This window comes from Vulpes lagopus, chromosome 1 (genome assembly GCF_018345385.1).
Source record: "Vulpes lagopus strain Blue_001 chromosome 1, ASM1834538v1, whole genome shotgun sequence".
Lineage (NCBI taxonomy): Eukaryota > Metazoa > Chordata > Mammalia > Carnivora > Canidae > Vulpes > Vulpes lagopus.
In genome coordinates this window covers 111,620,049-111,643,152 of record NC_054824.1, presented here as the reverse complement: position 1 = coordinate 111,643,152, position 23,104 = coordinate 111,620,049, and the positions used below count along the sequence as shown (strand labels likewise).

General features: G+C 39.2%; 1 protein-coding gene across 9 annotated transcripts in view; it reads left to right on the top strand.

Moving 5' to 3' along the window:
* The window catches only part of PTPRM (protein tyrosine phosphatase receptor type M), a 710,086-nt gene that overhangs the window by 444,615 nt on the left and 242,367 nt on the right, over positions 1–23,104 (top strand). For 6 of the 9 annotated variants that reach the window (XM_041721667.1, XM_041721635.1, XM_041774314.1 and 3 more), the window contains 3 exons: positions 3,826–4,099; positions 5,145–5,181; positions 11,772–11,846. In XM_041721667.1, the coding sequence (XP_041577601.1) occupies positions 3,826–4,099; positions 5,145–5,181; positions 11,772–11,846 (386 nt within the window). The remainder of the gene's footprint in view (positions 1–3,825; positions 4,100–5,144; positions 5,182–11,771; positions 11,847–23,104) is intronic. The other 3 variants (XM_041721685.1, XM_041721677.1, XM_041721656.1) reach the window with 1 other exon arrangement.

Below are 23,104 nucleotides of genomic sequence, written 5' to 3'. Positions count from 1 at the left end.
TTTAAATCACAAAACAAAATTTTCTTTCATTAGAGAATGTCAAATACTGTATTGTTAAGATAGGGCAATGCCTGATACATACTACGTGCTCAAAAACATTTCTTAATAAGTGAGTAAATATACACACAACACAGCGCACATACTACCAAAGTTGGAGAAAAGATGGATGGGAGGTAAGAGATGAAGGTGTGGGAAGAGGGTAGAAAAACAGAGAGGCAGCTTTTGATTCTTTCAGGGCTCTTTATGTAATCGTGGGTTATCTTGCATAAACTTACAATCTAACCAGCATCTTATCATCATGAAACCTGTTTCTTGATCATTTCTTCTCTTTGCTCTTGAGTATTCAAGAAATGAATACAAAATAAACCTAGTATTAAATTTTAGTTAAGCAGAGCATATTTGTGATCACCACTGTATTTCTTCCCTGCCACTACATATAATGTATATAAAATGGAAATTACTTTTGGATTATATTATGCTTTCAAAAATATGTACCTTATGGCTGACTTCATTTGAATTGTGCTGAGATAGAGATGACTAAATCATAGACCTTTCCTCTAGGAACTTGTGAGGTTTTTAAAAATACTGATAAATAGACACAAATGAGTACTAGTCTTTACAAAAAAAATATATTTTTATGAGTGTGGATCAGAGCAAGAGTACATCAAAATGGGGGAACAGATCATAAGCCCCTGATAAAAGGTTCATAAAAGGGTCTCAATCTTTTTGTGAGGTTGGGTCATCTGCTGAGAGTCACAAAAGATTTCTGTGTGTTGGGGAGAACAGCATTTAAATAACAAACTTGGGTCCAGGCCAGGGTGAAGTAATAGAGGACAAGGTGTTTGTAATAGGAGAATTCAAGATGGTGGGATTGGACAGCCTGGAAGTGGTTGTGCTACTATTTCATCTGGAGGATCTGGAAATGAAAAATGAGTGATTACTATCCTGGTACCACTGGCAATAGTTTCTGGTTAGGACTGAGAGCTAGAGAGGATACCAGCCGGGCACTGGCCTCACTGCAGATCCAGGAGCTCCCTCCCTGGAAATTATTAATGACTTGCAGAGAGATAGGAGTATGAATTGTGGCCAAAGGTAAAAGTACCATCTATAGCTTCTTTGTTTTTTTTTGAGGGGCAACTGGGTGGCACAGTCAGTTAAGCATCCAACTCATGGTCTTGGCTCAGGTCATGATCTCAGGGTCATGGGATTGAGCCCCACGTTGGGCTCTCTGCACAGCATAGATTCAGCTTGAGATTTTCTGTCCCTCTGCCCCTACCCCAGCTCATGTACACTCTCTCTCAAATAAATAAATGAATAAATAAGTAAATAGATAAAATCTAAAACCCCAATTGTTAGCAGAATTAGGATTAGAGCATAGATCAATGCACATGCCCCTCTCCCCCCAACCCCTACGAAAGGCATTTCAAGAGAATAGTCACATTTTCTTAGTGCTGTTTCTATTTAGTGGCATACTATGTTAGACTTCTCCATCAATCAGCTGTTGTCTGCATCGTGCTTTTTTTAAGATTTTATTTTTATTTATTTGAGAGAGAGCAAGACAGAGAGAGCACAAGCAGGGGGAGTGGCGGAGGGAGAAGCAGAATCTCAACTGAGCAGGGAGCCCAACGAAGGGCTTGATCCCAGGACCCCGGGATCATGACCTGAGCTGAAGACGGATGCTTCACCAACTGAGCCACCCAGCTGCCCCGCGTGGTGCTATCTTTTACTTTGACCTTGATCCCTTACTCTAGCTATTCTATGGCCTGACCTTCTGTTTAATATTTGCTGCATATCCAACTACTCCAAACTCATCAGTTGAAAATAACATTTCTATTCTGCTGTGATTATGTGGGCAGCAAAGCCTTTGCTGGGCAGTCCCAGCTTGGGGTCTTAGGTCAGCCATCAGCTGAAGGTCAGTCATGTGGCCTTCCACAATGCCCCACACACATGGCTATCAGTGATGCCAGTTGTTGGCTGGGAGCTCATTGGGACTGCAGAGCAGAGCACCTGCATGTGACCTCTTCAGTATGGCAGGTTCAGAGTCATTGGACCACGTATGTGGTGGCTGGCTTTTTCTTTTAGAAAGCTTCCTGGGGAGCCAGGCTGAAGATGCATGGCCTCCTCTGACCAGCGCCTTGAGAGTTATCCATTGTCCCACTGTTACATTCTGTTGGTTGTATGTTGTCATTAAGGTTGGCCAGCCCCATTCCTGATGGGAAAAGTATCAGAATTTGCAGATATATTTTAAAATTGTCACATTTAACCATATATGTAGGAAGTCAGGAAGAAGGGGGCAAGAAATTAAAGTCCACTTTATCTCAATATGTGTTCCTTGTCTTCTATAGAGGATGATTCTTCCTAAATACATCCTTTTGTGTCATATCCATCACACAGTGAGATTTCTACCAGATTTGGGGGAATGTCTTACATAACCAATAATATCAGGTCTGATGTTAGGAGGTTAGGAAGTATTTCTGGTTTTTATTTATTTAACTTTACATCATACTCGGAATTTGCTTTATCATTGTACTGTAGTCATTCTGATGTCCTACAGCAGTTGATTTTTATTTGGACAGAATTATAGACTGGGCAGCAGCTGCTGCATTGCATTCCTGTAATGGAATGTGCTAAGTAGTTGTATTCCCAGAAATAGGTGATTTCACTGAGTGCACATTCGGCATTCACAAGAGCAAGACCCAAAGAGGGACCTCTCCAGGCCCTCCCCAGGCAGATAGGGATGTTAGGCACCTCTCTCCTGCTCTTCTTGGGCATTGATGAGTGTCTATATGAGCAACTCTAGGATTGCAGCATTGTTCCAGGGAGTCACAGTGCTTTTCTGATACGGTGAGAACAAGATCCATCTATTCTGGATTCAGTTCTTGAAAGCTGCTGTCAAGAGTTAGTTTTTGCTCAGTATTAGAAACTTTTTTTTCCCCACCCAAACTGCACAAATATTCATCATTATGGTAAAATACATATCTTAGTAGAAGCATCCATCCCTTCAAGGTTTGTCCCATTCTCCTGTGGCTACTTTGAAATTCAGACATTGGAAGGGGACAGGGAGGAAAGGGGGTAGGTGCTGGGACACCTGTTCAGGCATCTTCAGAGCATGCTCATCCCCATCTTATCTTCATGTATGATTAAAGTGACCCAGTTCATGATCTACTCTTAGAAACTGCTTATAACTCCAAGTCCTTGGCTTTTGAAATTCCAGTCTCTTTTTTCTGCTCTCCTTACACCATCTCTTACCACTGATCTGATATGGTGAAGGGCAAAGGAATATAAGAAAATATGGGAAGTTAAACCTTAAACATGAATCATTACATATTGTGTTTTTTGACTTGTTAATACTTCATGTGCATTCATACAGATGTCATTGAAGAAAATAGTACATTGCCTTTTAAAAAAAAACTTACAGTGAATATAATTTATAATTTCATTTACTCACTCATTAGGTAAATTGAGTTAATTTTTCTATAAATTCATCTTCAGTTGCATGTGAAAAAAATTTTAGTGTCCTGCTCACATAAACAGCAGAGATTGCTAGATAATTTTTTTGTAATTTTGATGAACTTTGTTTCCCTCAATACATTGTGTTTTGGGGGGTGGGGTGAGAGAGTTCTATGGGAAAATATTAAGCCCCTTCCCCCTCTTGTATTGAGCAACTGTTAAGTGAGTATCCATTATGCATTAAGCACTTATTATTGATGATATCCAGTGCATTCTTTATTTTGGATATCCCGTGGGCCCCATGCAATTGAAGGCAAAGGGTATCAGCCCAATTATCATAAAATATCACTGATAATACTGTTTTTTTCCCCCTAGTGTCTATCAAGTAGTTGTTGAGGAAGAACGTCCTCGAAGAACTAAAAAGACAACAGAAATCCTAAAGTGCTACCCTGTGCCAATTCACTTCCAGAATGCATCAATACTGAACTCACAGTACTACTTTGCTGCAGAATTCCCAGCAAACAGCCTCCAAGCTGCTCAGCCTTTTACTATTGGTGATAATAAGACATACAATGGATACTGGAACACTCCCCTTCTCCCCCATAAAAGCTACAGAATTTATTTCCAAGCTGCTAGTAGAGCCAATGGGGTAAGTTTTATAGATGGCTGTTTACTTAGTCTATTTAGAGTTATTAATGTGAACATAGAGTAAAGAAGATAGTAGTAAGAAATAAAGGCATGCTTTTGTATGTTTTTACTTGGAACAAATGTGGGTTTTGTTTTCTCTTTCTAAACTTATTTTCACCTAGAGAAATCTATGGAAAGAAATGAATATATTTGTATTTGTTTTGGTAGGAAGAGTATATTGTCAACATGATGGTTTTTATTTTCAGTTTTTACTTGTTACCAAAAGTTGGCTAGCAATTCTGCTTAGCTTACTATTTTGCAGGGAAGTAGTTATAGCTATAGCACATACATTCAGCTCATTTAAAATTTTGTGAGATACACAACATCTGTCTTTTCAGCCTATTCTGTCCCATTTCTTTGGTTTCACGAGAGTTTATGCTTCCTATAGCTGTGACTAAATTAGGTATCTTCAGTTTTTTTTCTTAAGAGAAAATAGTTTTAGAAAAATGCGATGAAAACAAAAACTACGGAGTTGTTCCCGAATTTTTTTTCCCCCTCTCCTGTTCAGACCAACCCAGAACTCTGGTAAGATATTAAAGTCTCTTTAGAAAGAAGTGGGAATTTTCCAGATACCATGATGGTTTCCCTTCTTCACCACATGGGTCCAAATATCCTCACTGACTCAACTTTTGCCAGTGAAAAGGGGGGAAATCCAGGACTCTGGAGTTATCCTCTAGTAGTATCTGTACAGAGAGTGAGCAAGGATCTGGAGAAGCCAGGGCCACAAGGCAGAGGTATTTTGTATGTAGCCCCTCATTCACCATCCGCTCCAGAAATGCCTACAGCCACCAGCTCTGGAGCTGGAAAATGTATCTGAGTGTGGTTTCTGTAATCATCATGGGAACTTGTATCTGAGCGGGGTTCCAGGAGTAATCACTGTGTGATTAACACCACACTCGGAACAATGAGATCTTTCCTTATCAGCATGTAAATAGAACTAGAGATATTTTTATTCATTTTAAATAAAACACGAATAGTGATTTTTTCCCCCTCTTTATTTAACACAGGAAACCAAAATAGACTGTGTCCGAGTGGCCACAAAAGGTAGGTTGAAACTGTGGGATGTTCTCCCAGTTTATGTCCCTTATAAATTTAGATGGTATTTCAAAACTTCTCGGAATGTTAACTTTATTGAAAGAAGCGTGTGTGTGTGTGTGCATGTACTAGAGTCTTAGCAGTTAACATTGACTATTTCATGTAGATACTTTTTAAAATAAGGAATCATATTATTGCATTCCAAGCAGTTTTCAATGGTTAGCTTTTTCAAAATTCAATAAAAGTAATGTTTATGGATCTTAGTACACGTTTTTTTTTTTTAACTATAGGACCAAATGAATACTATGACCAATGAATCTTGATGTGCAAAGTAGTAAAATATGACCTATTTTTAAGCAAGTACCTAGTGACAAGAGCTCTCCCAGGTGGAGAGCAGGTGCTTTTTTTTCACTGACAGCGGGTCTATTGAACCCAGTAACTGGGTGATGTTAGTAGATCTTTGTTTCCCAAGTCTGCTTAAAGTCCCAAGAAAATGTGATCAGGGACCAGATGTAGAAGTGGCTAGGTGAACCACCACAAGCTCACCACACACAACCTCCTAAAGAAGAGAGTACAGTTGTGTGTGTGCTCGAGCTGTAACCTCATCTTCTCAACCTTGCAGCGTGGTTTTAACCAGCATATGGGACATGTATGAGAAAATGCTTTAAGAAATGTAAAATCCTGCATTAAAATGAGGCATTATAAATTAACACTTGTAGTTGAACATACCCTTTCAGACCATCAGAGTGACCCTGAGCATGATGAAGTTCTGTGTGATTTAATTTAGAAATGATGGCATGAAGGCATTGTACGTCTATGGTACTAGACATAATCGGGCCGTAGGCAATCACTTGAGTTCTGTTGGATAAAAATACCATGTTTTTGTTGCTTCCCTGTCAGGAAGCATAGTTTGATATGTCATGGACTTCCATCCGCATTTTCAAAATTCTCATTGAATTCTTATTTTGTAAAGATACATGACCTCTTTATTCAGTTAGCTTGACAAATATTTTTTAGTTTCATGGTATGTGCCAAGCCTTGTGTCAGGTACTCACATCATATGTATTTTGTTGGTCCTCATGGCCTCATAGTTCTGTTTCCAACAATCTATTTATATTGATTTTGAAACACTCAGTTTTTTAATATATGATTGTACCTGATTAACTGCCTTTATTTTTAGGAGTAAATAAATAATAAATGAAATTACAGATATTGGTATGTTTTACAAACTGTAATAGGCTCTTAGCTATTATTTATTATGATATTATGAAGCCCTTCAATGAGATGTTGATATCCTGAGACCTCCACACCACTGCCCGTGCTCCAGTTGCTGGAGTGAATTCTATTTCCCCTTGGGTTCAGAAAGAGTAAATCCAGTTCCACAGTGCCTAATTTATAATGCCTTACATTGAATATCATAGCTAAAAAAAAATTGAAAGCACTTTTATACACGCACTATCTATTTCTTCAATATTACTGTGAGAAAGGAGGCAGGTATTGCTATTTTTATTTTCTAAATGAATAAAACGCATATTTTTAGAGATGAACTGACTGACCAAGGTCCCTCAGCTGCAAATTTGTGGGTCAGGGTTTAATTCTAAACTTTTGAACTCCGATCCTCAGTGTTTCATTATGTCTCACAGCCCTTAATCCAGCAGAACTCTGGCCAGTTATAGTACTGCATTGTATAAGTGTCTGCTCTCCCCTTTATTAAATTGTGGCCCTGCCCAGTTTACTTTGAAAGTGGTGAAATATCTGTCATCCTGTTCAGCTACATAGCTAAGTAATTATATAAGTAACACAGTTGTAGAGACTTAGAAATCTGACATTGGCTGTTTTCACAATAGATTGAATTAGATGGTGATTTGGATCATTTTCTTCCATCAGCTAGATTTAATCAATAATGTCATTTGTTTTTCAATTCACCCAAGGATGATTAAGTAATCAGATGACCTGATTGACTAAATATTCCCCACTCATATTTTCTGAGTCATTTACAAACATTTATATAGCAACAAACTCTATCCAAATCAACTCTTTTGGGGAAAGAAGGGAACGAATGTTAATAGTCATTATATAACATTGTCACTTCTATTCATGAGAGCATAATACAAGAGGACACTACAGGAGAATATCTCTTTGCAGGTGGAACTGCACTGTCCGACACTATTTTATTTTATTATGTTCTACATTTACAGATTCAATGAACTTCCTTTACAGCACAGTCTAATGTTTCACCCCCACTACAGTCAGATCATTTTTCTTTATCCATACTAAAAATTCTTTCAGCAGTGAGGAAGCCATTCCATCTTGACTACTTAGTCAAAACAGAGAAATAGGCAGTTCTAATCATTCTATTGGTACCTTGCAGTAAAGATGCTTGAAATTTAAAAGATCTCAAACTTTTTGTGTTTTTGCCACATATGGCTGACAGTGTGGTGCATTAATTGAATTTCCAGGCACTAAACCACTTTCCTAAGCAGCATTTTGAATTTACAAAGATGTCGATGTTCTCATGAAACAACTGTTGACAAGTATCTTTAGAGAGAAAATATGGAGGTGGATTTGTTTTCACAGGAATCTAGTTTGTAATTTCAAATATGGCTATGTCTCTTAAAGATATATTTCATACTCTTTATAAATTTAATGTTGTGATTATTTTAATCATATTCCATGGGTATATTTTGACACTAATCATCTCAAATATAAAGCCTCATAAAAATTAGACATGGGAAAAATACCCAAGGTATGTTCCTACCTATTTCCATATGTGTGGGGGATTGCCTATATTTTCCTATACCCTTTAATTTATACATCCAGATTTCTCATAGGTATATGTGACTCTTTTTATTATAGGCTATAGGCAAACTCATCACAGAATATTCTATCTCTTGAGTTAAAAAGATAAAGATACCATGCAATAATAGAATATGCATGATGTTTGGATGTTACCCTCCATGTGTATGGCGAAGTGAATAGAATAGCTCTTAGGTATTCTCAGATTCTCTTAGTTTTATTTTGATTTTTAATCACATTCACATTTTTATAGTTGGATTCCTTTCAAGACCACCTTGGTCCAACTGTCTTAGCGGTTAGTATATGTATTTTCTTTGACTTTTGCATACCTTATGGCTGCCTGTTGGTCAGTGGTAGGGCTGAAACTCTTTTTATGCTAGTTCTAGAAGGCTTTGTTGATTATCAATTCTAAATGGACAGGATACACTTAAAAATCAAAATCTGTCTTGTAGGAAGACTTCTCATATTAAATGAGGTATATCCATTCTAATTGACTTAATAATCAATTTAAATGTATACTTTGCATCAATCTTCCATAAAATAATATTTTCCATAACATTATACCAGCTGTCCTTGTCCTTGACAGTATAGCCATTTTGGGGCTTTCCTATTATAAATTTATTTTAAAATGTATGTGAGCACCTACTGAATGTTAGGAGATAATCTGTGAGACGTCCTAGTACATAAATATATCACTTATAAATTTTTAAGGATTTTGAGTTCATAGATGTTTTGAAGGGCTTTTTTGTTTGGTTCCTTTATTTTCAGTGTATGAGGGCTAGAGTCATATGTGTGTATTTATTCCTTTCTTTGCTATGATTTGGCTAACAGCAGTGTAACCAGAACTTGAAACAAAAACTTCATGAGAACACATACTAAATCCTTTCCAAAAGCATTATAGGAGTCAGACTAAAAGTCTTAAACAAAAAGAAAACAAACCATTATTCTGGTGTCATATTTTAAGGTGGATTTTTTGTGCAAAAAATGATTCACTGTTTTTAAGCTCAGTATTTTATTTAACTTAACATTTGTCCTGCAACGTGCATATGCTTTGCTAGAAGACCTTCAGAAAACTGTGAAGGATTTCCATTGTCCTGATACAGTTTCTAACTAGATTCAGAAATTTGAATGTTTCTCTTTTTAATCAATAGGCCCTTGAGAAGTTTCTCTAGACTGTTTTCCTGTTCACTGTTTTGTTCAAAGAAATACCATAGTTTCTAGGCCACAATGCTACAAAATGAAAACCCACCAACAAAAGAGCTGAAAAGAATGTCTGTTGACATGCAAAGCTAATTAAGATTCTTTTTAATTATTCATATTCAATACAGGAGAAAAAAAATTATATAGTAAGACCACTAATCTATGCTAATATGTTATCATTTAGCTATGGATTTAGAAAGAGAAATATAGATATGATCTACATTTGTCATTCAGCATTTTGTAGAGAAAATATATTCTTTGATTGATCTTAAATAGTCTTCCTAATGTACATCATGAGTATATCCAGGCCCCTGAGAAGTTACTAAGGAAAAGAAACCTGTTTAATTTTGTTCAACCCTATACTTCCCAAATAATTTGACCCAAACTAATTTTCCAAGTAACATGAAAGTCATGCGAAAGAGTTTGATAAATACTGCTTCCTCACATTCCAGAAGACCCCATTACATGCAGCTGAAACGATGCTTCAGAAGTCTGATCCACTTTTTACCTTTCATACATACCTTTGGACCTAAAAGAGATCCTACATTTATCAGCTACTATCAGATATTGTCTTCAAAGCATAGGTTTAGGATTTCTTACTTTATCTTAACCAAATTTAGCAGTATTCTATTTTTTAATGCATTTTTATTGTTATTTTAAGACAGGGTGCAGCAGATTTTCAGGTAAAGGGCAGATGGTAAACATGTTAGGGTCACAGACCTCATATGGTCTCTGTCACAACTTCTCAGCTCTACTGTTGCTGTGTAAGAGCAGCTGTGAGTGTTGTGTAAGCAATTAAGTCTGACTGTGTTCCAATAAAACTTTATTTGCAAAAGTAAGCCTTGGGCTGGCTGACTCCTATTTTAAGGTATTTTGTAACAGAATCAAGTTTTTTCCTGGTAACTAAAAATAATAGTCAAAAATAAATACTTCAGAAGGCAGAACATAGAGATCATAAAAAAAATCCCTCCTGATATCTATTATATATACTTTTTCCATCGGGGTTTTGAGCCTCCGATTGCAATTTGCCTTTCACTTAGTTGTAAATACGTAGCTGCCCAACATAGCCACTCTCAAGTAACTTTTTGTTCATTTTATTTAACTTTTTTCAGTATTGGGTAGATCTCTGTTTTTGATAAGATATTATAATTGGTCTTGAAAGCAGAGTAGGTCACATTTTCCTGTAAGTAATGGAAAACCATACAGGAATGTTTCAACAATGGTCTCTGACCAAGCAAATGTTATATGTATAAACTTGGTATCAACTTCTTAATGAGTCTTAGAAATCACATTTTACTGTTTACAACTGACTATATCAGTATGCAAAATTGCATACTATATCCTACCCAGAAAATTATCTCTGTAGTACCTCGGGAGTCCTCCATCTTCTCCAACTGGTAGTTTATTCATCTTACTTAGCAAGACTAGGAAGTTTTCATTAATAATGTGTGAAAGATAATTTTCCCACTTTCGAACCCAGTTGCTACAGTTGTCTAGTTACAAGGAGCAGCACCGTTTGAATGGTGCAGAGGGATATTTCAAAATATTATGCAGCAGCAGTTTTGGGTTTAATTGTCTGCAGATGGTAGATGATCTATTTTCCTTACTCGCTGCCACATTTCTAATAGCACCCAGGCTGTTCCATGTAAATTAGTAATCTTTCATGTAAGCCTGTCCTTAATTTTCGAATATTTTTTCTTTGCATCATTTTCCAGCTGTATCATGTTAGAACTGACGTTTTAATTTTCTTTTTTTTTTCCTCCCCAATATCTGTGTGTCGTAAATGTTAACCATTTAAACACAACTGCTGAGCTGTATTGGCAAACCAAGAAGCCTGACTGGTCCACTTCAAGAATCTTAATCATGTCTTTGGTCATATGTGAACCATGACAACTATAGCAAAGGCAATTACTGGTTTTCCTTTTTTTAACCAATGCTTTGAGATGCATTTTTTTCAGTCCCTTAATGTGACAAACTAAGGTTCCCAAATGGAAATGTTCTACACAAAATTTAGTTATCAGAGAAATTTCTCTACCTAAAACTGTTTTTAGTGAAAGAAGATAATGTGCTTCACAAAAGTGATTTTAGCAAGAAGAGGAAATATTGTGACTTCAGCAGCAGAATTTGAAGTAACCTAATAAATTTTAAAAGCCTAAAGTTGGGATCATCAGAATTAGCAAGGAATCATTTATACAGACGCTCAATAATGGTCGGGAACACTATTCAGTCTTGAGTCTTGTTTAAGACTTAGGTTTGGTTTTTCCTTTTTTTTTACCCCCTTCGGTTGATCTACCCAAATCTCAGCCAAAGCTTGAACTGTGTCATAGTTAGAAATCTAACTGCCTGACAAAGCTTATCTAAGGGAAAAGAATTCTGAAAATTCGACACTTTGCTATGTTTTTGGGGGTTTTTTGGTTTTTTTTTTATTTTTATTTTTTGTTTGTTTGTTTGTTTTGCTTTTTGCTTTTCTTCTCTTTTTGTCATTGTTGGAACAAAGTTGGGACGATGTGATTTACTGATCGAGATTCTCCTTGCTAGCCTAGCCTCAGTTTGGCTTTTTCTTCCCTCATGCATGCTGACCTGGGGATCTTCCTTTGCCATAGCTGCGATAATCGTGACTCAGCTTACAACACCTTACATTCGCATCGCCCCTGCCGCAGGCGACGACCAACTGACAGGTCAGACGTTCAAGTATAGATGAGTCATCTTGCCCATTTCCTGCTCATTTTTCTCAGCTTTGTTTCCCCTCTACATTTCCTCCTTTGCTTAAGGCTTGTTTATAATGTTTCAGACTCTTGGTACAGACCTGTGCCCGCATTAAATCAAGTGATGTGCTTGGCCTCTTCTGTGTGCACATTTATACCCATGCATTACGCACAATGCCACTGCATGTTTTCATCATGTGTTTGTCTGTTTGTGTGTCCCTTTCTAGCCTAATGTTATACAGAATGAAGTTTTTGGGACTTGCCTAGCAATGCCATCAAGCAGATTTCAATCAAAATCCATAAAGATGGATGCCCATTTATGCAAATTCACCTAAAAAGGCTTTTCAATGTGAGGGTGAGCGAGGTTTACTTTTCACCCTTGTAGGGTCTAGTTTGCACGCCCATGTAGCAATGCACAATCTTGAAATGAAAGTCACCCGAAGCTGTTTGGGGTGACACTGTTCAAACAGTTTTTCGTGTATGTACAACTGGAACAGAGCTGATTGCATTCCTTATAGATCCTTGTTTCAAAGCCAAGTGTTTACGTAAAGCGGTGGCACATCTGCAAGTCAAATGCACTGAATAATTTAGGGACGTTTTTTGAAAAATTGAATGGCTTAGAGTCATAGACTTGAACTGTGTGCTTCTTTATAGAAGAAACAGCACACAGAAAGCAAGCTTAGCTAAGAGGTATTAGCTTGTCCATCCATACTATCTCCAGAGGTGTATGCACATCTACACAAACTCATAAGAGCCCAATAAATGACTCCAGATTGAAGGTGAGTGGCCAGAGAACCCCAGAAGACAAAGTTTTGTCCTGTAATAAAAGCAACTCATTGTCAAGATTTCCTAACATTATTACATGGGCAGGATTCAAATTCTGGTTTCAGAGGCATCATCGACATCATAGTTTGTGGCAGGTAGTGGTTCAAGCTGACTAAGAACATTCAGCTACTTTCCATAGAATTTCCACTCCAGCAATTGTTTTAAGTGTGTGAAACGAAGGAATGTACTCTTAAGGTTTAAGGGAAAAAAAGTATAGCTTAACTCATCGTAAGAATTCATAAATGTTTAAGTTGTTCTGTGAGCTTATTATTTTGGAAAATAAAAGCAACCGAGACTTAGGAAATGTATAGACTGAGTTTGGAAGGTGAAGAAATGTAGGCTAATTCTACTTCTTCCTCTGCTGGAATTCTAGCCTAATGTTATATATACATATTTTCAATCCCCTGTTTCAGGGCCCAAAAGCTATAAAGTTATTATTAACAGTGCTACTTCTGTCGCTTCCAAGCACATTTCTTTTACTGATGGAAGTTCTACTCATTACAGACTCTTTGCTATCCAGAACTTCTAAAGTGCTCTTCCCAACAGTAGAAGTCCTTACATGATAGTGTCTTTCTTAACACAAGTCCTCTGCTCTGACACCTTCATGTTGAAGGACGGGCCCATGGCCCGGTTAGGTGTCCTGAAGATGACCTGAGATGCTTGAGCAAGTCTGACCACCAACTGTGTCTAGGCTGGCACCAGTTGTTGTCAGCAAACTTTAAAACTGGGTTGGCCCCATTATCCTAAAACAAGTGCTTATGGGAAATGTAGCTAAATAACCCCCTTCTCGGGCTTTACCTCTACCTACTACTTCAATATTAAGCATGCTATTTACTAGGCATGAAATAAGTGAAACTTCTGAACACAGATTTCTCTCTAAAACTTGCAAATTAAGAAGCTACCTCATAAATCAGCCGCCTTCATGATGCTTTCAGATCCAGTGTATCTTGTTATTTGGGAACTAGTCTGTGAAGGACACTTACATTGCTGTGGTGTATGGCTGCCATTCTTTTAAAGGATGCAGGAGATCTCCGTCATTTACTTTGGTTTATTAGAGATTAAAATGATGGAGTGTTAGAATAAGCCTCAAAAACCAGTGTTAGAATAAGCCTCAAAAACCAGTAAAAACCAATAAGCCTCAAAAACCAGTAAAAAAAGAACTACTCCTGAGCTTTTCTCAGTGTTTACTGCTGGTTTTAATGATGGTTAATCTAACCCAGATAAATTAAAAATAAAGTAATATTTCTTTTGCATTTTCCATTTGCATCAGCCATCAACTTTGATAGCAGTAACACTGTCTTTTTAATAGATTTATTCATGAGTCATGCTGCAAGCTTGAGACTTACTGCATTTAATCACTTACCTGACATTTATTGAGCACCCTCTGTGTGCCAGGTATAGATCTACTAACTCTTATAAAAAGCTTTACTTTGTATGGTTGCCCAAGCTCTTGGCATCAGGCATTTTGCATTAGTCACATCAAAACCTACATACACACATGCTCTTAGGAATGAAAAATTACTATCGTGCTCGTCATTTAGCAGTTAGGACAAGACAACAGTTTTGTAACTAGCAGGCGAAAAGGACATGGATCTCCAAACCTTTCTCGTCATGTGGAGCAGCTTAGGAAATGGCCATTAGGACAATTCTGAACATTGCACATCTGTGCCCCATTGAACAGTTGTGGTTTTGCTTATTAGATCAATATGGTCCCTTCCAGAAGCCAATAGGAGACACATGAGGGATACATTCTGAAGTGCCCTCAGCAGTGTTTTTGTTCATTTTGTTGTGACTGTGCTGACATCATGCTCCTCCAAGTGCCACTCAAGGCTGTACTTACACTAGGAAACCTTGGTGAGATAGTCCTCTGCAGCATAGTCCCTTTGTCCCAGAATGTGGCCCATGCTTCTTGTGTTTCCCTTGGCATGGATGGGACCTCCCATCTAACACCAATGAATACATGCACCTGATTTCATCACCAGGACTGTCCTGGACACAGAAAAATGCTCATAAACATTAGCTAATATTTATTAGCTGATTCATTGAACAAAGGCAGATCAGATTACAGAATGCTAGTGTGTAGGATGAGCAGGCCTGTCATTGCACTGGGGAGTGTTCCTTAAAATTTTTTGTCTTCAGCCAACCTTGAGACTGCATCATTATCCAATACACATAATATGCATACATGTTTATTTACCTGAAGCTAAGGCATTAGGAGTCATACTGCCAAGACTACTCACTGAATAAGATTCACTCTGATTTGTTCTATTCCGGTCCATCTTATTTTGTTTCATTTTTTAAAAATTCTTATCACTACCTACTAAACTAATTTCCCACTATTGGGTTATAACCTGCAGATTTAAAAAATGCTTTACTAAACCACTGGATTTAGGAGATTATAAAAGGAAACAGAATATGTAACTGTGATAAAGGCCCTATGTACCTCAAAACCACTCTAAAGAGTACACACAGAAAAAGTCCTGGAAACTGGAAGTGCTTCGGGTTTTTACTTTGTTCCTTTTATTTTGTGGTTAATTTTCTCTGATATAGTACTGCTTTGGGAAGAAAATTAAAATCTGTACACGCTAGAAATTTCTCTTTAAGATTTTTAGTTGATTTTTATAAATATCTCTAGGCTGTTTATTTTATATTAAGATATTTCGTTTGTGACTTAATAACCCAGCCAACTCTGAAATCCTGTGGAGAATGTTTTCCTTAAACAAATTTTTTATCATCCGTTTTGGTTAACACATACATCTAATACGATAAGATCTGTATCCTAGAATATTTATAAACAAAGTGACTTCTGGGATTCAAGTACAGATCAGATATATCAGAGCATGTAGAATTACTTGCTAGATATAATTAGTAATAAAAAAAGAGAGAGAGAGAACTAGCCAAAGATTACTCCTACACAGTTTCAAGTTTTGAAAAATGTATATGTAGCATATGTCTGTACTGTCAAAGATAAACACAGCTGGACATTAAAGCTGTAAAAACAAATTTTATGCACTAACTACTGACTATAGAGGATAGAGGCAGGCTCCATTTTGATTTGCACAGAGGGGACTGGCGTTTTAAAGGGAGAATGAAAAAAAAGGAAAAAAAATAAAAATAAAATAAAATAAAGGGAGAATGAGGGGGAAGGGATGATGTGAGCAGGGGCTCAGTGGAGTCAGGGTAGTAAAAACTTACAAGGATCAGGAAAGGTGTATTGGCCCATAAAGCACCCATCTAGTTTGCTAACCGGCATTTATCCAAGTTAGGCGGCTCCCCTCTCCCAAGGGGCTGGGACACAGGGGCCCTGTCTTCAGATGTCATTGGAACAGACCATCAGTTCTTTGGGTAGCCTTCAGTTTTCTCAGGCAGGCAGATTAAGGGGGACCAGGTCACCTAGGGATGCAGCCGGGAGCAGTTAGAAACCATCAGGGTTCAAGTCTTTACAGGCCAAGGTTGAGGCGTAGGGGAGGAAGGGCTCAGAGGAGTCTGGCCAGAGTTTGGTTACAGAGAGAATCTTTGCCAGTGTGTAGACAAAGCGATCATGAAATACAACTCAAAGTGTTCCTTTTTCTCCTTAATGTGGCTCTTAAAGCAAATAAAGATTTTTTAAAATTAGTTTTTAAAATTTATTTATTTAGTTATTTTAGAGAGAGAATGCACATATTGGGGGAGGGGCAGAGGGGGAAGGAGAAGGACAGAATCTCAAGCAGACTCCTCTTGGAGGCGAGCCCAACACAGGGTTCACTCTCCTGACCCTCAGACAATGACTGGAGCTGAAACCAAGAGTCAGATGTTTGACCAACTGAGCGATCCAACATCCCAATAGAGTTTTTTTTTTTTAATTTTTAAATTTTATTTATTTACTTACTTACTTATTTATTTATTTATTTATTTTTAAAGATTTTATTTATTTACTTATTCCTGAGAGACACAGAGAGAGGCAGAGACAGAGACAGAGGGAGAAGCAGGCTCCCTGTGGAGACCCTGATGTGGGACTTGATCCCGGGACTCCAGGATCACGACCTGGGCCGAAGGCAGGTGGTAAACCACTGAGCCACCCAGAGATCCCCTATTTCTTATTTTTTTAAAGATCTTATTTATTTATTCATGAGAGACATGGAGAGAGGCAGAGACACAGGCAAAGGGAGAAGCAGGCTCCATACAGAGAGCCTGATACGGAACTCGATCCCGGGTCTCCAGGATTATGCCCTGAGCTGACTGAAGGCAGCCCTAAACCACTGAGCCACCAGGGCATCCCAAGAATCTTTTTTTTTTTTTTAAAGTACGATCTAAAACATGGAAGTCACTGAACTAGATCCTACTGAGGCAGTCAAGCAACTGAGTGTGTATGAGAAACTTCTGTGTTCTGGATGCTGTGCTAGAGACTTCCGCAGGCAGTATTTCACTAAGTCTCGCAACAGCCACTTGAGAGAATGTTGTCACATTTTTCAGTTGACAAAAGAAAGCTGAAAGGAATGAAACACCTCCACGGGCCCCAGGGACAAGTCAGGGACCAGAATCTGATTCCGGGCTTTGTGACTTGAGCCCTGGGCTCCTCTGACCTCTGCGTCTGTTTGAACTTCTCCCTTTGTGCCCTCTGTGCCCTCCATGCTCTCCTTTCTCCCCTCCTGCGCCCCTCAGACGCCACTTGCATCCCATCTGGCCCTGGCACCCTGTGCAGCCCTTTCAGTTGGGTATTATGGACACCTGGACCCTCTTGGCCCCCTGCCACCTTGCCCTCATCACACATCATATACTGGTCCCCAACCTGAGACAATCCCATCACCTGCTTTCTGGGCTTCTGCTTTCATACTTCTGGGTGTTGCTTGACAAACGGCAGAATAGGAAGATTCACTGTACTTGAGATGTGTGCTTTGCCCCTTGCCTTGGTATTTTCCTCTGATCAGTGTCTCCTGCATTTGCCATGATAGAAAGATGCCCTCCACTCCCACCCAGCTGTTCTCTCAGGCTGAGCCCTCAGATGGCTCTCCCAGGCCTCCACTTCCATTGCTGGGCCCTCTCTACTGGGCAGGCAGCCCTTTGCCAGCCGCGGCATGATAGACCATCCTGACACCCCTGGGGGTCTTAGCCATTGGGTCACAGAGAAGGACACCTATTTCTCAGGAAGAAAACCTGCAATTGAAGTTCACCAGCAACAGCCCAAGGAGATTTCTTGGACTCTCTCTGATGAGTAGGTTCATGAGTAGGTATCAGCAAATACCATATTTAAGTATACCCTAAAGCCCTAACACCATCTTTCCAGAACACGTTTATCCTGCCATTTTACAAAGAATGAAGGAGAGTGCTAGATGCCACATGTCTCAGCTCATGGATTTTGAGCCCTAGGCGAGGGCTGACACTAGGCCGGCACCACAAATTAGGATCTAAATTTGGTGGTGACTGTGGGGAGAGGTACATTGGGAAAGGCGAGGATCTCAAATCCTTCATCCCACAGATGCTCATTAGTCAATTGCCAGAGAACATCAGCATTGGGAGCCCTATAAATTGTCTGGTCCAGTCATTCTTAAGCAGTGCTCTGTGGGGTTCCATGGGAAAGCCGCAGGAGCTACATCTCACACAGGCCTTTCGGCTGGGCGACAATTTCACTTAAGAACAGTTATAGGTAGCATGGCAGGTGGGAACACAGGCTCTAGAATTAAATCAGTCAGGTTCAAATCTCAGCTGTGTCACCTATCAGCCGAGTGACCTTGGGCAAGTTACTTCAAATCTCTGATCCTCAGTTTGCTCATCTGTGAAGTGGGAGCACAGATAGTTTTACTCACAGTAAAGTTGTCAGGATTAAATGAACAAGTAAAGTACTTTGTAAGCCCTGAATAAATGTTAGCTATAACTGTTTTCCTTCCTTAACACATTCTTTTCACTTATGGGAATGATGCAAACCTTTTTATTTGTTCATCGATTCTTGGAGCACGTATTTCCTGAGTGCCTACTATATGCTAAACCCTGTGCTAAGCTCTTGGGATATTTCAATGAACAAAGCTTATATATTAAAAAAACCTCATATATACTGAAAAATTTTATCCCATGTCTAATACTGATCTCATCTCCAGCCCCTATAATAGCTATCTTTCTCTCTACATAAAAATATACAAATATATTCAGAATTTTTCACCACCATTTGTATACTTAACTCTGCTACTAGCATTTTATACTTACTGGGTCATGAATTCTCCTTCAAGCCAATACAAATCAATCTCAGACATTCTTTTTCCTAGTTCAATATTGTTCCTCTGTAGGGCCGTATGATGGTCTTTTCACCCAGGTCCTTGTTAATGGATATTCGGATTTTCACCAGTTTTTTTTTCTTCCTGCTAACAACAGTCTCCACCACAAACTGGAATAAATAACCCTCTGTATATATTCTTTCCATTTTAACATTTCTTTCTTAATGATTCCCAAATATGGGTCAAAGAGCAAGTTCATTTTTTATGAACCACTGGCCATATTCCTTTCCTTCCAAATTGCAGCAGCTCATCCTTCCATCCAGTACCTGCTAAGTGCCCCTTTCCCATAGCTCCACCTGCACTGGATGTTTACCTCCTCATGTTTCTAGTATGGTGCACGAAGGTGGGATTCTCCTGACTTTTCCTGAAGCTGGGCATCCTTGCTTCTGTTTATTGGCCATTTGCATTTTTTCTTCTCCATTTGTTCATACTTATTCCAGTCATTGCTATTCTTTGTACTTCATTGTGTCTTTTGGCATCAAGAAGTTGTCATTTTCAGATAACCAATATGTTCCCATTTTCCTCTATTTCTCCAAGGTTTTTATTTTGCTTGAGAAGGGCTTCACATCTGTGATTATTCAGCCATTCTCCTGCATTTCAGCTCTTGAATCCATCTAGAAATCACCACCAATAGAGTGTGGTCTATTGCCAAGGGAGAGGTAGGTCTAGCTCTTTCCAGATAGACAACAGTTAGTCTGGCTCTCATTATTAAATAAACCATTATTTTCTCACAGAATTGAAACACCATATTGTCATATATTAACATACATGTATAGATTTTGTTAGGGTCTTCTTAGGGTCGTCCTACGTTATTATCATCATTTTTTATTAAGCTGTTTTTAATGATATTTTATTATACAATAAAACTAGAATTCTCTCCATATTCTTTGTCAAAAATCCTTCACTGCTGATTCCCTCCTTGTCTACTTATCAGTTCTTACGATGGCCTACAGCCTTAGATGACTGCCCCATTCCCCTGATGAGCTCTCCCTTCCTCCCTCTGCCTCATTCCACACTAGTTGCCCTCACCTCCCTGTGGCTCTTTGGCCACACCAGCCATGCTCCTTCCTTTGACCTTTCACTCCCACCTTCCCCTTACTTAGGAATATTCTTCCTCAGATACCCACTTTGCCAACCCTCTTGCCTCCTGTAGTCCTTGTTCAGATTTACCTGCTCAACAAGTTCTGCTCAGATCTACCTTCTCAACTCACCCTTTTTCACACTGAAGCCTTCCATGAGACCTCTCCCCACCCTCTCCACACAATTTGTCCCCTTTGGATGCTCCTTAGTTCCTTTTTATAACACTTATGTGCTATTTATATTTGCTACTATCTTTCTCCCCCTCCTAGAACACAAGCCCCTGAGGGCAAGAATCTTCATTTGCTGTGTTCTGATGTATCCCAGGCACTGAGAAGGTGGCCAAGCTCACACCAGGCAGTCAGGTTCCAAAAATACCAGTGAGGTTCTCATTGAATTTTTATCAAATTTATACATTATCATGACTATAGAAATATGATAAATCTCTCCATCAATTCAAATCTTGTTACAAGGCTTGTGATACAGATTTGGGGTTTTCTGCATTAGCTGGCTTTGTCAGGTCTCCCTCTAAAACATATTCTAGGTTCTCACCTTCTCGTCGCCAGCACACCAGCCTAAACCACTGCACACACATTCTGACTACTCTTGTGGCTCCCTGCTGACCCATCTGACACATGACCACTGGATTGACTTTGGGAAACTGAAGTCTCCTTCCATCACTCCTCTTCTTGATGCTCTTGAATAGCTTCCTACTGCACCAGCGTAAATTCCAAACATCACATCACAGCAAAGGGACGTGCAGGGTCTGGCCCCTCTCACACCCGGCCCTCGCCTTCTATCACTTCCTGCCCTCCACACTGATCTCCTTTCTCTTCAAAGGACCAAGCTGGATCCTGCACCAGCAATTTGCATTTCCTCTTCTTTCTGACTGCAACTCCTCCCCTAATCTTCATATTTCCAGCTCCTTCTCAGAGTCCAAGACTCAGTGTGGAGGTACTTCCTTCAGAGAAGGCTCCCTAGACCACCATCCTGAAGCGCAGGTGTCTTGTTGGTCCCCGGCCATTGTCCTGCCCATCACTCTGCTTCTTTGTGAAGTTGCCTGATGACTGCGTGCCTCCTCCCAGAATGTGGGGGAGGCAGGGTTTCATCTGTCCTGTTCCCAGTGTAGCGTGTGGGCACCTCACAGGTGTTCCACATTATTTACCAAATGACTGAACAGTTGATGACCTTTCTTGTTAAATATAGTGCTAGGTATTCTGTAGCTTTCATCATATCGTTAGGAAATTTTGAATAAATTTTGATGAGGGCAGGAAGCTTTTGTGTCTTTTATTTTGCCTACTTTGGACTGATTTTATGTTAGTTGCAAAATTCATCTCTTCTTTAAAATATATAAATATATATTTGATTCAGTAGACCTCTACACTGCAAATAAAATAGACTCGTGATTTTCCAACCCATTTTTAAACAGGACAGTTTCAATCAGCCATTTATTTTAGCATGAACCATAAGAAAGGTTTAATTTAAATTTAATTGTTTTTGAGAATGGCCTGCCCACTCACACCAACGTTATCTGCTTCCTTCCACTCCCCAGACTGCATCTGACCACTTCTCTCCCTCCACCTGCCAGACTCAGCCAGTAGATCTTTGGTACTCTTTAGGAGCAATAAGCTGCGACAGGCCTAAGCACAAGGCAAAGCATTTGCCCTTCTGTGGACTGAGGGTTCTCTCTATATAAAATGAAAATGTAATTAAAATCATATTTTAGTCATACTGAGTGTCTCAGTGGACTGGATACAGCTTGAAGATGGCATGATTGTTTACTGAACTTGAGTTTAGTCAGTGGCAGGAACAGCAAGTGCAAAGGTCCAGTGGTGGGAAGTGGCATGACCAAGAATGAAATATTTGTGAAAAAGACCATCATGGGGAAGCCTGAGTGGCTCAGTGGTTGAGTGTCTCTTTGACTCAGGGCATGATCCCAGGGTCGGGGCACCGAGTCCCACAGTCCCTGTGGGGAGCCTGCTTCTCTCTCTGCCTGTGTCTTTCTGTATCTCTCATGAATAAATAAATAAAATCTTTAAAAAGAAAAGAAAAGAAAAAGGCCATCATGGCTGGAGAGCAGAGAGCAAGAAGGAAGTATGAGTGGTCAGATTGTATAGGTGGGCAGAGGATGACCGGGACCTCAGAAATTACCTTAAGGACTTTCATGTTGATCCTACAAGCAATGGGTAGCAATTGGGGTATTTTCAGAGGTGGACAGGTTCAAGTTTGTCCTGTACACTCCAGCCACACTAGAAACTTTGGAGGGTGGATGAAATAGATCAAAAGACTGGAATAAAGCTCTATGAAATGAAATATTTCGTAGACAGAGGGAGCAGGTATGAACAGAAGAGCTAAATGCCAGGAAAATGATACAGCTTAAGTTCCGGCCCTGGGGTCTTGATAATCTGCAGTCAGCACAGCAGAGCACAAGGTAAGGAATTTCAGGGACAAGTTCAAACATAGCAAAGGGATACTGTAAGTACCTTCGAGATGGGATGGTTTCATTCAACCTCTTGCCTGAGTTATCCACTTCATTTATTTTGAGAGCTATTTACTGGGGTATTCATATGAATCAAAACTGACAAAGAACATAAAGGATAATAAAACTCAGCAGTGTTGTTTGAATATATGGTCACTCAGATAAAATCTCAGCACTGTTAGCTGCAGACAGTTATATTTTGCCCGTTTTGAGAGTTGAGTCATTAGACTCATAAAGTCTTGTATTGGAGATTGTTAATTTTGTTGACTACGAAATATGTGTAGAAATATTTTATCTACCACTACAGGGGCTCTATTTCATTTACCCTGATACTTCCCACAGCCTGCCACTCAGTGCTTGGCACTTGAAAGATGCTCAGAGACCAGCTATAAATTTCTGATGGGATGAATTCAGGAACTAATTTCCACACCCTTTTTTTGAGGAAAAATAATATCTGTACCACAGAGGCACTCCCAACTATGACCACCATTAAGAGGAATGGGACTCAGGGAGGTGGAGTAAGCATCACATGACCATCCCATGGTCAGCCTCAGTTAGGAACTAGGACATACAGTTCCATTCTGACAGGACTAAGTTACAACTCT